Here is a 15,623-nt window from a genome sequence, read left to right on the forward strand (position 1 = left end):
TAAATACCAAAATATGTAATTCCTTTTGTGATAGGCAACATTAATCTGTCAATGTCAACCTATACTACCTACTGGACTTGTTTATGTTTATAAATTGATCAATATTTACAAAAAAACACCGATTTATTGAATTAAAAGTGTACAAACACGTAGAAATTCTATTCTAATCACTTTAGTAGCACACCTACTTAATTATCCAAGTCATAATCTTGCTATATCATTAGGAATAACTTAGTAATTTAGTGAAAATGTTAGCGCTATTACTTTTAAATAATATGACGGCTAAACGCAAGGCTGCGAGGCGAGTACAGGCGATAAAAGTAGAACAAAGAACACCAGCTTCAAGAGATACAGAAGCACCTTGCTGCAGGACTTGCCTAAATAGAAATACAGACGATTTAATGGCGATATTTCTCGACAAAGAGAGCGAAATGAAAAGATCGCGCGAATTGAAACTTGTGACTGGATTGAAGGTAAGAACACTATATTATAGCCGTGTGGGCATGATAGAGTAGAATGTAGTATCCACCATTCCCTTGGGTGTGAGATACCCGACCAAGACTATATACATACTGGACAGAAACGGACAGCTGTTCTGTGACAGTGAAGAGGAAGCCTTTCATAACTTAAACTTTCTTCAAAAGCCGCAATTTATGGCTCTTGCAAAAAACCTTAAAAATTATGCGAGAAACAAACTCGTAAATATGTTTCTTAGCCATTACATCAACTATACAGCCTTATTAAAGACAAGCTTCTGTCAGCGGTTTCGCCCACGATTCCGTGGGATAAAAAGTAGTGTTATTCCAGACCATAATCTACCCCGTTCCCTTACCCAGAGCTGTGGACTGCGTAGCGGGTTTACCGAAGCTCTGGCTCAAAAAGCAGGAGTAGGAATGGGGTGGTTTTTAGTCAGTAAGAGTCTGACACTCCCTCTCGCCTCGCCCAAGGCGGGAGAAGTCATTGGATGATTATTCCCCCTTAAAAAAAAATACCCCTGTTCAAATTTCATTCATTGAGTAACAAACATAAACACATACATACAAACTTTATCATTAATAATATATTAGCAAAATTTCTCTATTTTCAGATAAGAATGGACGACGGACTGTCACAGCAGATTTGCACGCGATGTGTGGAGACCATGACTGTAGCGATGCAGTTCCGAAGAACCAGTCGGAAGGCTGAGAAGGAACTACGGAGTTTGTTGTCAGGTAACTATTCAACATGTCGTACTCTTAGTACGAGTTTGCTTTACATTCAACAAAATAGAACATTCCGGCGCTCTAATTGACGAGCACCAAACGCGCTCTCATTTCTATTATTTTTTACTATTACAAAAAAAAATCAAAATTGCCCGACGTAGGTCCGATCCGAACTCGAGATCCCTTGGCCGCCGATACAAGGTAAAAAAAAAATGTATAAAAAGATATTGAATTTGACTAGTGTTCCAAAATCCCAAATTCCTTGCTACACACTTTGAAAATTTTGCTACGTACATTTTTATATTTATTTAGTATTTACTTGTAAAACATATGGTAGATTATAGGTTGTTGGGTATGCTGCTATACATGAATAGATCCTGCTATGTTTTGCTTCGGAAAGCGTACAAAATTTTATAGGCAGTCATCGAACCCGAGACCCCTCATTCGGCAATCGCGCTTATGACAATCAGATATTTGATATTAAGCACCTCCACCCACCTCTTCCTAGGATTAAAAAGCTTATTATTTTGTTTTAATGACTTACATGACTATTGTGACTAAAGACCCTATTAAATATTTCAGCTTGCGACCGCACCTGTACGGAGAATATAAGGAAATCAGTTAATCTTCAACTTCGAAGGAGCATGGCTAGACCTAAGGTAACTATTTATTATTTTTATACATAATAGGCTTTTTTGACGGGGGAAAATCATCTATTTACTCGTTTTCGACCTATCCCATCATGGTTGCGGACTACCTAGCGTGTTACCGTGGCTCCGGCTCGAAAAGCAGGAGTAGGAACGGAAAGGTGTTTATACAGTAAAAGTTTGGCACTCCTTCTCGTCTCGCTCAAGGCGGGAGAAGTCATAGGACGATGTTCCCCCTCAAAAAAGTTATCCCATGAAAAAGTGTAAAAATCTAACATAAAATACCCATAGTAAAAAGCTTATCTGTATTAATTATTATATATTATCGGCTTACTCACGTAACTGTTTGACGAGGAACTCGACTAGTTTCAAGCCATGCTAGAGGCTCATATTCAAGAGCAGCATTCCGCGACACACGACGCGGCGATTGTCGCGCTAGCATGGCTTGAAACTAGTCGAATACCTCGTCAAACAGTTACGTGAGAAAGCCGATAACATAATAATTGATTTAGTATGTCTTGCGAAAGTTTTGCCCGACACGGGATCCGGAATTTTTATATCTTTTATTATTTTTATATCTTTAAAATTGCTGTGCCCAAACTGGGTCCATAATTGTCACTTTTACTTTTACTTTTAAGAACATCTATGTACATACATTGTGAATATGAATATGAAAGTTATAATAAAGCATATCTATCGTTTACCGAAGATGGTGACAGTACCGAGACGCAAGATCCCCCCCAACCCGATAAAGGCGACCAAGGTAGAGAAGGTGGAACTCAACGACTACAGCTACGAGATATGTGGTGAGGGGTTCCAAAATGATGGTGATGATGATGATGAGGATTACTCCGCTGTTGTGAAGCCGGAGACTAATGATGTTGCTGATGCTGTTGAGGAGTTGGTGAGTCTTGTTTTATTATTTGAAATTCTATGTTGACTGTGTGGGAAGTAGAATGTCCTTCTTCATTGTACTAACTACCGACCCTCCCCAGCTCCGCATGGGTGCAATGGTGATATATTATGCATGTACCTATTATACATATAAACCTTCCTCTTGAATCTTTCTATCTGTTAAAAAAAACTGGTTCAAAATCCGTTGCGTAGTTTTAAAGATTTAAACAAGCAGAGGGACATTGGGACAGAGAAAGCGACATTGTTTTATACTGTGATAAGCCCCTCTCGCGCAAATTTACTGCACGGTTGGTGCGGTGGCTGGGCAACCGGTTGCCGTGCAACGTGTACCGGGTTCGATTCCCGTACGAAACAACTCTTTGTGTGATCCACAAATTGTTCGGGTTTTGGTGTCTTGGTCTTGCGTTTACAAACGCACATACACATGACAAAGTTTAGGAGTAGGAGCAAATACGTCGTTTCTACGTAAAAAAGCGTACATAGAAGTGACGGTACGCGATATTTCAAATCGATATAACTATCTTGGAAAGTATTTGTTTCCATGAGAAAATAAAAACCGGCCAAGTGCGAGTCGGACTCGCTCATGAAGGGTTCCGTAACAGCAAGTAGATGACATAATATAAAAGTTATAAAATAACTTGGTTTTACATAGTGTTTGTATGAACGACAAAGTTATATTTGCGGTTTTTAAAATGTTTTATTTCTTAAAAACTAATAATGATATCTGGTTCAAACCAATTTTCGTTGTTAGTTTCTATTGAAATCTACAGCATATATTTTTTTTAGTTTTCTCACACTCTTATTTTAAAAGTTAGAGGGAGGACACTCATTTTTCCACTTTGGAAGCGTCTAACTTTCAAACGGTTGATTTTGACGAAAAATGGTTTTAGGAACCTTAATGTCTTTTTTAAAGACCTATCCATAGACACCCATCACGGCTATGTCAGCTGAAAAAAAATTTTTTTTGAATCAGTTCCATGTATGGAGTGCCCCCCTTTAATTTTTAAATTTATTAATTTTTATTCAAAATTCGAATAGCGGTTATTGAAATACATCATCCTACAAAGTTTCAACTATATAGGCCCAACAGTTTCGGAAATAAATGGCTGTGACATACGGACGGACGGACGGACGGACGGACGGACGGACGGACGGACGGACGGACGGACGGACGGACGGACGGACGGACGGACGGACGGACGGACGGACGGACGGACGGACGGACGGACAGACGGACGGACGGACAGACAGACATGACGAATCTATAAGGGTTCCGTTTTTTGCCATTTGGCTACGGAACCCTAAAAAATACGTGTGTAATGTTTTAAAATAATCTACAAGACGGGCATTGAAATAAAAACATCTACCCTATTGTTTCATTTACAGCAAGACCCCCCATCCCCGCCGAAACAGAAACGCCTCCCCAACTGCGCGTCGTATAAGTGCGCGACGTGCAACAAGGAGTTTCGCATGAAGGCCACGTACAAGGCGCATATACGCTTCCATACCAACTTCTGTGTGTGCGAGGTACTAAACTCCAACTCAAACAATTCATTTATTGCATTTATTTATTCAATTTAAATCACTTTAAATTATCATTACAGGGCAATATTATAACAATTGCAGTTATATACTAACAATATCAAAATAGTACATTATTACAAACCTTAAGGTACTTAAAATTATATATTATTTACCTTATAACATAACACGAACTTACCTTATACCTTTATGTTTAGGTACATAGATATTACATAACGTTTTAACATAACATAAACCCTAGAATTTCATAAAATAACACTACTTATTTAATTTAACTACTTTATTACCTAAAGTTTTAACGACTTACACGTACTAAATGCTTCGAAGCTCGATTTATTTTGAACCACAACGTGGTTCTTAACGATAAACTAAAACTAATAACACCTCAAGTAAAGGAGCTCATTTCTGACTCTTAGCTCACAATTAAAAGACGGTCCTAACGCCCTATACCCATCTCACTCTACCCCCCTACCCCCCAGGTATGTGGAAAGAGATGCCGCAACAACAATCAGCTGCAGGAACACAAGCGAGCCCGCCACGGACTCTACAAGATACACAAGTGTGCCTACTGCGAGTACAGCTCCGCTACTAAGGAGGCCCTTATTGTAAGTAGTCCCCATTTTATTTTTTTTTGAGGGGGAAGATCATCCAATGACTTCTCCCGCCTTGGGCGAAGCGAGAGGGAGTGTCAGACTCTTACTGACTAAACACCACCCCGTTCCTCCTTCTGCCCTTTGATCTGGAGCCCCGGTAAACCCGCTAGGTAGTCCGCAGCTCCGGATCAGGACCGAAGCATGGCTCTCCCACACTTAAAATTAAATGATAAATGATATTTATTTTTACAAATAGGTTACAATGTAACTCTTTTACACGTCAATCTCTTAAATAACTAGATGAGGCCGGCATTTCCTTTCGGACTACTCTGAGAAGAAATGCCGAAACAAACTCAGAGGAAATTTTACTATATATGTATATATTATATTATGTATATATTTATTTATAACACTCTAAAATTATATTTTTAAACATTACTTATAAAAATAAAAAAACAAAATAACATTTAAAAATATAAAAATAGGAGCCGACCAGTAGCGGGAGCATGGTCCAAGCTACCGGTGGTTAGGGCTCCAAAGACAGAAACCTCCTCACAATACGTGCCGTTTCGAGGAGTACTGCCTTCTGTATCAGGCCCTTGATCCATCCGCCCAACCCCAGCCTCCTAAGGTGGTTGTCGAGGCTGTTGGGTATTAATCCATTGGCCGACACGACTATCGGCACAATGATAGCCGAATCCACACTCCACATGTCGACAACCTCGTGAGCCAAGTCAAGATATTTTATTTGTTTATCTTTCTCAGCTTTCACGAGGTTCTCGTCATGGGGGATGGTGATATCGATTATCATCGTGCGGCGCGCTTGTCGGTCTATCACCACTATATCAGGCTTATTGGCTACAATAGTCCTGTCAGTGATGATAGATCGATCCCAGTACAACGTGATATGGCCGTTTTCGAGAACTGGATCGGGCGCATACTTGTAGTATGGAACCTCAAACTCAACAAGTTGGTAGTGCAAAGCAAGTTGCTGGTGGATAATCTTGGCCACCTGATTATGTCTATGCAAATATTCACCATTAGCCAAACGACCACAACCAGAAATTATATGTCTTATGGATTCACCAGGACTATGACATGCCCGACATAATATGTCAACGGTCCCATCCTTATATTATTATTATTATATAACGTCACGCCTTTAATCCCCGAAGGAGTAGGCAGAGGTGCACATTATGGCACGTAATGCCAATGTACACCCACATTTCACAATTTATGTTGTAAGTCCCATGTGAGCCTATTGCCATATACCGGGCACATTTCCAGACTCCGCACAGTGTTTTAGAAACCCTTGGGGGAGGACATTTTTAGCTAATAGCGTATATCGATGTAGTTAGTCCTAATAACACAAATTGCAAAAGAAACCCCATGTCAATTATTTTTAGTTTTCGAGAAAAAAAATACTAAAGTTGCTAATTCGGAGTGTGGTTTAAATAGGATTTTTTAAAAATTTTCTTTTATCTTTAAAATAAAGAGCAAAATTTGATATCCGGATTTTATCACATATATTTATGTGTTATTCAAGCTTTACAACACGAATGAATTGTAACTAGGTACAAAGATATTTGCAAAAAATCCAATTTTAGTTTCTATTTTTTATTTTTTTATTGACATAGTTTCCGCACGAAATCTTCATGGTAAATGATAGTTAGCCTTTTGTACTATGTACTTAAATTTAATCAGCCACATAATCCGTGGTATTACAAAATTATGTACAATTGAAAAAAATCTAAGCGCCTTTATTATTACAAATAGCAAAGTCAACAATCAGCACTTTGCTTTTTAAATGATACAATAATTTTATCTAGAGAAGTCGACATTTTAGAAGATGATGCTTAAAATAAATTCTTAGTTAATCTACCATATAGCAAAAGTCATGTCATGATAGTTTGCAATTAAAAATCGTGTGGTGACTATTACTAGGACCTACGTAATTGAAAGAAATACACATTAAAACATGTATATATTAAACATATCTATATGGTAGATTAACTAAGAATTTATTTTAAGCATCATCTTCTAAAATGTCGACTTCTCTAGATAAAATTATTGTATCATTTAAAAAGCAAAGTGCTGATTGTTGACTTTGCTATTTGTAATAATCAAGGCGCTTAGATTTTTTTCAATTGTACATAATTTTGTAATACCACGGATTATGTGGCTGATTAAATTTAAGTACATAGTACAAAAGGCTAACTATCATTTACCATGAAGATTTCGTGCGGAAACTATGTCAATAAAAAAATAAAAAATAGAAACTAAAATTGGATTTTTTGCAAATATCTTTGTACCTAGTTACAATTCATTCGTGTTGTAAAGCTTGAATAACACATAAATATATGTGATAAAAACCGGATATCAAATTTTGCTCTTTATTTTAAAGATAAAAGAATAATTTTAAAAAATCCTATTTAAACCACACTCCGAATTAGCAACTTTAGTATTTTTTTCTCGAAAACTAAAAATAATTGACATGGGGTTTCTTTTGCAATTTGTGTTATTAGGCCTAACTACATCGATATACGCTATAAGCTGAAAATGTCCTCCCCAAGGGTTTCTAAAACACTGTGCTCCGTGCTACCACTGAGAAATTTTCGAAAAACCGAAAAAACCCCGCTAATACTTCGCTCAACCCGGGAATCGAACCCGAGACCCCTTGCCCGTCGCACTTGCAACCAGTCGGCCAACGAGGCAGTCAGTAAATTATACTACTTTACCAAATTCCTTCTTCTTCTGCCAAGATCCACGAGCGCCGCCACACGGGCGAGCGCCCCTACATCTGCGACCACTGCGGCGCTACCTTCCACCGGAGGTCGAACCTGGTACAACACATTGCTATACACCTCCCCGAGAATAACTTCCAGGTGAGAAAATTTATGTCTATTTTATATGAGATTTGTTATGAGTCGGGTAAAATGTTATTGCGTTTTTTTTAACTTTATCGACGAGCATGCTTTCTCTTTGTCTTTAGAAAAAACGTTGCCCCACACTAGGATTGTCTCCTGTGTCGTGTGTGCGTTTACAAACATACAAGTTCACATACACATGACACCCAGACCCGAAACAACAATTTGTGGATCACACAAAGAGTTGCTCCGTGCGGGAATCGAACCCGCTACCCGCTGCGCGGCAGCCAGTTGCCCAGCCACCGCACCAACCGTGCAGTCAATGCATGTAGAGATTGATAAATGTAGATTTAACGAGAGGTGTTTATTGGTGGCGTGGAGGTTTATGCTTCTTATGCATGATAGTGCAGAGTGTGGAGTTCGAAACCTACCAACAACAAGTACCAATGTGACTTTTTCCAAGTTATATGTACTTTCTAAGATTATTTAGACACCACTGACAAACGGTGAAGGAAAACATCGTGAGGAAACCTGTGCTTATAATTTCTAATTATAAGTTTGAAATCGCCAACCCGCATTGAGCAAGCGTGGTGATTAATGCTCAATCCTTCTCCGTGTGAGAAGAGGCCTTTGGTCAGCAGTGAACACTTATAGGCTGTTGATGTGATGTGTAACAAGAGAGGTATATGAGTATCGAGGCGATTGGCGTTCTATTGTCTCTGTCTACCACAATAGGAGACAGGCGTGACAATATGTATGATTTGAGATTTCTTTAGCAATGTGTCGCGGTTTCGATTCCCGCACGGAACAGATTTTTTTGTGTTATCTACAAATTGTTCGGGTCTAGATGTGATATGTATGTATGTTTTTAAACGCAACCACGATACAGGAAAACACTTTAAAACTTAACCACAATTTTCTTACAACAAAATTTAATATAGCTAAAATCCAGCCCTATTTTACCTGACCCCTAAAACATATATGACCCCACAACTAACTAAAACGATTAATTACTATGTTATCGGCTTACTCACGTAACTGTTTGACGAGAAACTCGACTAGTTCCAAGCCGTGCTAGTGACTCATATTCATGAGCAGCATTCCGCGACAATCGCCGCGTCGTGTGTTCCCCGTCAAACAGTTACGTGAGTAAGCCGATAACATAATAATTAATTTAGTATGTCTCACGAAAGTTACAATAAAACTAAAACGATGTCTTTTCCTCCCAAACAGTGTGACATGTGCCCAAAACGGCTGAAGTCGCGCAAATTCCTTCAGATACACAAATATAACATGCATACCGGCAAGCGGTACGGCTACCTATGCAGCATATGCGAGCATAGGTTCGAGAAACCTAATAAAGTACGTGCGCATATGCGAAGAGTGCATGGCGCTGCGGACGACCAAATTGGACCCATAGCTAGAGTACAGCTATAGGCTAATATTAAGTTTATGGCGACACATGACAAGTGACAGATGACAGAAGTCGCACATAGACTATCGACGAGCAAATCAATGGATGACGTCATAAATATCCTGCATCGCACATATGAAGTTTACATGCGAATAAACATGGATAGAAAATCCCAACGAACAACAGTTGGGCCCCACCCACTACCCAGGCAACCGGCTGCAGCTACCCGACGTCATAGACCTGGCCGTCATGCGCGGCATCACCGCGACGGTCAACTGTGACGTCCTGGACGACCATCTCCTGTCAGACCACCAACCGGTGTGTCTGACTCTCGAGGACATCCCGCAGCACCTGCGACTTCTTCCTCCTCGCCCACGGCGGGACTGGCGCTCATTCGCCGCGCACATGGCGCGGAACTCGCCGTCCTACCGCGTCGACACGCCCGCGGACGTGGACCGCCTCGCCGACGACTTCGCCGCGGCCACACAGGCCGCACTCGACGAGGCCCAGACGGCGAGCACCGCGACGCCTAGGAGGCCGACACCACTCCCGGCCTCCATACTCGCCATGATCGAGAGGAAGAGGAGACTTCGCAGGTCGTGGCAAAGAACCCGCTGCCCGACCATGAAGAGTTCGCTCAACGCTCTGGCTGCGAAGATCTCGTCCGCTGTGGCAAACCACGCGGGCGAGTCGTGGCAACGCGCCATCGAGCGAGCGACAGATGATTGGTCGGGCATTCACCGATTGTGCCGCAGCCTCGCAGGGAAGCCGGCTCCGATTAGGCCCCTACTGGCCGGCGACGGAACCCCCCGTTACCGTGCCGAGGACCGCGCGGAGCTCTTCGCCGACTCCCTGGAGGCTTCGTTCCAGCCGAACCCAGCCCGCAACGTGCAACACACAGCAGCTATCGAGGAACAGGTCGAACGGTACCTGGAGCAGCCGATCCCCCCCGAGGAAGACCCCATCGTGTTCTCCCCTGGCCTGGTGCGGCGTATGGCTCTCCGAGCCCCACTACGCAAGGCACCCGGTCCGGACGGCATCCCCAACGAGGCCCTTCGCCGCCTGCCGCCGCGAGGAATCGCGACGCTGACCCGCTTATTCAACGGGATCCTCCGCACCGGACACTTCCCGGCTAGGTGGAAGCTCGGCAGAGTTATCATGCTGCCCAAACAGGGGAAGAACACGCTGCTGCCGGGGAGCTACCGCCCCATCACGCTCCTGGACACCGTATCGAAGCTCTTCGAGAAGCTGCTGCTGTTGCACCTGCGCCCACACCTCCAGCCACGCGGCGAACAGTTCGGCTTTAGGGCCGAACACTCCACGACCCAGCAAGTCGCGAGGGTACTGCACGACCTGGCCGCCGCGCGTAACAAGCGCGAGCGGGCCGCTGCAGTATTCCTCGACATGGAGAAGGCGTTCGACCGCGTCTGGCACGCCGGCCTGCTCAGCAAGCTGGCCACATCTACTACTCCTCGTCGACTAGTTAAGATCGTGGCCACCTTCCTGCACGGCAGAACCTTCCAAGTGGCAGTGGAAGGCGTTCTGTCGACTGAGCGCGGCATCCAAGCCGGCGTGCCCCAGGGAAGCTGCATCTCACCCGTGTGCTACTGCGTGTACACGGACGACATCCCCGTCGTGGACGGCGCCAAGCTCGCCCTCTACGCGGACGACGCGGCGCTCTACACGACGTCGCTGAACGCCCGGCACGCAGTAGTCAAACTACAGCGCGCCCTAGATGCACTCCCTGACTGGCTGGAGAAGTGGAGGTTGGCTGTGAACGTGGCCAAGACCCAAGCGCTCGCCGTGGGGATCATGAAGCCGGACACCATGACTCTGATGGGTGAGCCAATACGGTGGGCGCCGAGAGTTAAATACCTCGGCGTGACCATCGACCGCTCCCTGTCCATGACGCCCCACGTGCAGCAGGCTGTTGCTCAGGCGCGCGCCGCCCGTCACCTCCTGCGCCCGGTCCTCGACTCGTCGCTGCCGCTCCGTGCGAAGCTCGGCATCTACAAGGCCTACATTCGGACACGGCTTACCTACGCCGCCCCGGCCTGGTACGCGCTCGTGTCCGAAACAAACAAGAAACGCCTCCGTGCGCAGCAGTCTCTCACGCTGCGCACCATAGTCAAGGCCCCGCGCTTCGTACGGAACGCGACCATATCGAGAGACCTCGGCGTAGAGAGCGTCGACGACTTCGTGCAGCGCCTGAGCACAAATATGTTCGAGCGCGCCAGCAAGTCGCAGCACGACCACCTTCGGGCGCTGGCGCCATACCATCGGCGCCCCCCCGACGGATACGGTCTGCCGCGAGACCTGGTCGCCCCGACCGACCCACCTGACGCAGCCACATGAGCCTCCCGCCCGCCCTAGCTAGGGCGGGGCGGTAGAGGCTCCCCCACCGGACTTGACCACGCGCCGCTAACCCGCCTGCTGCTCGCCGGGCCAGCCCGGCTTGAGCGCGGCCGCTAGCGGCGCGACTACACGGACTTGACATCGCATCGGGCCCCGCGAGGGGCCCGACTACTCCAACCCCTCGCCCGCAGTCGCGGGCAGCGACATGAAACCGCCGAAACAGGCCTCGGCCTGGATCGCGCGTCCTCACGCCCCCAGTCGGGGACGTAGAGACGGCCCCGTCGTCAACAGTTGGGCAGAAAGCCCGCCAGGCATGATCACCCCAAAAGTTGAAAAGTTTGTTTGCACGCGTTATTCTCCGGAACTGCTGGTTTGAATTGAATAAACCATTTTGATTTTTATGCTGAAATGAAACTAGCGACACGCCCCAGCTTCGCATGGGTGCAATGGTGATATATTATGCATGTATTATACATATAAACCTTCCTCTTGAATCACTCTATCTATTAAAAAAACCGCATCAAAATCCGTTGCGTAGTTTTAAGGATTTAAGCGTACAAAGGGACATAGGGACAGAGAAAGCGACTTTGTTTTATACTATGTAGTGATGGATTGTGAGATATCAAATTGTGCAATATTTATTTACACTTATGAATAACAGAATAAAATAATATTAGTTATCACATTCTATGGCAATCATTCGCTTCAGTATTTTTTACTTTTAGACATTATGTACTTACTATCGTCTGACTAATGGCAAAAATATGTGAACAATAATTGATTTTGAGATTCTTTGCATAGAATTTCTGGATCAATTTTGAATTTAAGATTTGTTATTTATTTTCACCGATAGTGAATAAGCCGTAGCTTCAAGTACAACTAATGTATTTATTTTAACTTATCAATAAATATATAAACAATAATTTTTATCTATGTAAAAATTCACAACTTAAAATTGAGCTCAGTTAGGAGACGTAGGATTTTAGATTTCTTACCGCCTTAATTACTCTAATAATTTAATAGTTACTTAACCCAGTCCGTAGCAATTGTTATCAGAACAAAGTTAATACTAAGGAATAGTTTAAGTAGTAAGCGCAGCATATTTAATATGTAGTTAAATGATTCTGAGTGCGGTTATAACACAAACGGTGAAAAATGGTACATTGTTCAGTGGTATTACGTGCCATAATGTGCACCTCTGCCTACCCCTTCGGGGATAAAAGGTTACAAAGACGATTAGTATTATAAAACTAATTTCAAGGCACTTATTTCGGAACGTAAATCTGGCTTTACGCGACGTCCTGCGTGAGCGATCTAGAAGCGAACGCGAAGCGGTGCGGTGACACGCGAATACAACGCGATGCGGTGTGACGGCGGCTATGTCCTACGTGCATGTGAATCGTTTCGTTTTGTTTCTGTTTCCGACATTATAAACAAAATATCGACATTATCATTGACACATATCATCATTAATTATAGCATATCAGTGAGTCTTTATTCGCTCCCCACCGACGCTATTAAATTTTGTTTTTGTGTTATTGTAATAAAAATAAATCTAATGAGTATACAAAAAAAGTGTCTTCGGGAAAGTTGTTTGTAATTATGCGTACAATCACGTGTTTAAATATCGTTCACTAATTACCAGTCACCCTATTTCATCACGCGACAATATCAAGACAATAGATCGCGTTGTATCGCCGCGCCTCATCACCACGTGCGGTTGGTGACGTAGGCCACGTCAATACATTTCAACAGTTTGTTGTTTTCGCGCCGCATCGCCTTCGCGTCTAGATCGCTATTTATGTAAATTGTGTTAACAATAAAATAATATTGTATGAAATCTTATAATATTTATTGTTAAACGTAGTCCACTTAAGTTATTGTGATATTTGTTATAGTTCTAGTTATTAAATATACATAATAATTAGTTTTAAGTCGAAGTAGAATAGTGTATTGTATACAGTTATTGAATTTGAAGACATTAGAAGTAAAATATATACTTATGAATACTCAATGTTATTATGTAAAATCATGTAATATATTAAACATTTTTAGCAATTAATTATTATGTTTTTCAATTATTTTTTATGGAACTCATTGGGGAAGGCCTATGTTCAGCAGTGGACGTCTTATGGCTAATAATATATGATGATGATGATTATGTTTTTTGGCTTACTCACGTAACAGTGTGTCGCGGAATGCTGCTCATGAATATGAGCCTCTAGCATGGCTTGAAACTAGTCGAGTTCCTCGTCAAACAGTTACTTGAGTAAGCCGGTAACATAATAATTAATTTAGTATGTCTCACGAAAGTTGTAATACGAATATCTTTAGCAATATAAGCTGATAGGGGTCTTAGGTTTTAAGACCCCGTGTAGCATTATGTCTATAGACCCCCACTAGCATTTATAACACAGTTCGTTGCAATAAATTAATAGTATAATAATAGATAAATTAAACTAAAAATCACGGTTTATTCACATAAATAAATAGAGATAAGCTATCTTCAAACAACAAATGGGGTCAAATGGGGTCTCGCTTCTAACTGGTCTAATTAATTATTATATGCTTGTGCACCTCTGCCTACCCCTTCTGGGGTTAAAATGATGATGTTATGTTGTAGTTTTGTGAAATGAACTTTTTGAATAAATACACTTTACAATAATATTAATAAAGTATTTTTATTTCGAGATTTTTTGACCTGACTTTGGTGATGTGGTTCTGGGTTCGATTCTTAGGTCAGGCAAAGTATTATTCTGCTGAGTTAGCGGGTAGTAGGAACAGGGTGGTGTTTAGTCAGTAAGAGTTTGACACTCTCTCTCGCCTCGCCCAAGATGGGAGAAGTCATTAGATGATTTTCCTAAAAAAATATACTGCCTTGTTGGTCGACTGGTCGCAAGTGCGACTACCGGACAAGAGGTCTCAGGTTCGATTCCCGGGTCGAGCAAACTGGCATTTTTTTCTCTGTTTCGATAATTTCTCAGTAGTAGCACGGAGTCTGGAATTGTGTCCAGTATATGGCAATAGGCTCACCCCCTATAACATGGGACTTATAACACAAATGGTGAAAAGTGGGTGTACATTGTATAGTGGCGTTACGTGCCGTAATGTGCACATCTGCCTACCCCTTCGGGGATAAAAGAAAAAAAGGGTGTGGACATTAAAAATTAAACACAAAATGTAAATAGACTAGCAAATCTTATTTATTTCTAATTATTGTGCATTAATCCTTTGTACAGGCTAATTCTAAATTCATTGACAACTTTTAAATCTTAAAATAACGATTTTAACAATATCTTTGTGCTATGAGCGCTCACTAGATGGCGTTCGTGTAGTTTAAGGTCTTTTATGTCTAACTAAAAACAACGGTTTACTCACGTAAATATACAGAGAAAAGCTCTACTAGTTTCGAGTCACAGAGGGACTAACAGCCGCACTCAGAGTCATTTAATAATTACTTAAAATATTACTTAGTAACGATTTTGTATCGAAAACAATTGCTAAGGACTGGGTTAAGTAACCATTAAATTACTCTGAGTGTGGCAGTAAGAGTAGTAAGCAATCGAAACAATGTAACCAAGTATTGTATTGTGAATCTGATTGAAAAAGAGTAACCTATGGAGTTTCTTGCTCGTTCTTCTCCATAGGAATCTACACTTTGGAACGAACAAATAGAGCAACTAGAGGACTGACCGACAGACAGACGTTATAATATTATAATATTTGCTTTGACGTTCAAAAGTGCCTTCCTGGTCTATTTGAAATAAATAATTTTGACGAGTGCTAGACGAACTTACTGAGCTTTTCTCCATTAAATTACGTGAAGAAACTGTTGTTTTTATTTAATTTAGTATATCTCACGATATACAAAAGCTATTTAAGATTGCTATATATCCTTTCTGTATTTGTCAACTGAGGATACAATTTTGACACATATATTTCATGATATGTCAACCACTCGATAGCAGAGATATCTCCACCTGATGGTAAGCACTCCGCGCTGTTACGACCACCCGCAACACTAGAGGAATAACAAATGCATTACCGAGCGTTAGACAAGTCCGTCGCAACCTTCCATACTGTTGCAA

General features: G+C 42.3%; 2 protein-coding genes across 3 annotated transcripts in view; one reads left to right on the forward strand and one right to left on the reverse strand.

The window, feature by feature from the left end:
* LOC118278992 (transmembrane emp24 domain-containing protein 5) overlaps positions 1–15,623 on the reverse strand; it is a 134,438-nt gene that overhangs the window by 108,669 nt on the left and 10,146 nt on the right. The window contains exon 7 of one of the 2 annotated variants that reach the window (XR_007706864.1): positions 14,717–15,150. The exons of the other annotated variant lie outside the window; for it this stretch is intronic. The gene's annotated coding sequence lies outside the window, so the exon portion shown is untranslated. Of the gene's footprint in view, positions 1–14,716; positions 15,151–15,623 lie in introns of those variants that run through there. 2 annotated transcript variants of the gene reach the window in all.
* On the forward strand, positions 80–9,215 carry LOC118279050 (zinc finger protein 37 homolog). The gene is made up of 8 exons (XM_050703682.1): positions 80–473; positions 1,088–1,211; positions 1,785–1,861; positions 2,559–2,753; positions 4,151–4,291; positions 4,786–4,911; positions 7,662–7,784; positions 9,000–9,215. The coding sequence occupies exons 1-8, from the start codon at positions 249–251 to the stop codon at positions 9,201–9,203; spliced, it is 1,215 nt and encodes a 404-aa protein (XP_050559639.1). The 5' UTR covers positions 80–248; the 3' UTR covers positions 9,204–9,215.

The sequence above is a fragment of the Spodoptera frugiperda genome, chromosome 24 (assembly GCF_023101765.2).
Source record: "Spodoptera frugiperda isolate SF20-4 chromosome 24, AGI-APGP_CSIRO_Sfru_2.0, whole genome shotgun sequence".
NCBI lineage: Eukaryota > Metazoa > Arthropoda > Insecta > Lepidoptera > Noctuidae > Spodoptera > Spodoptera frugiperda.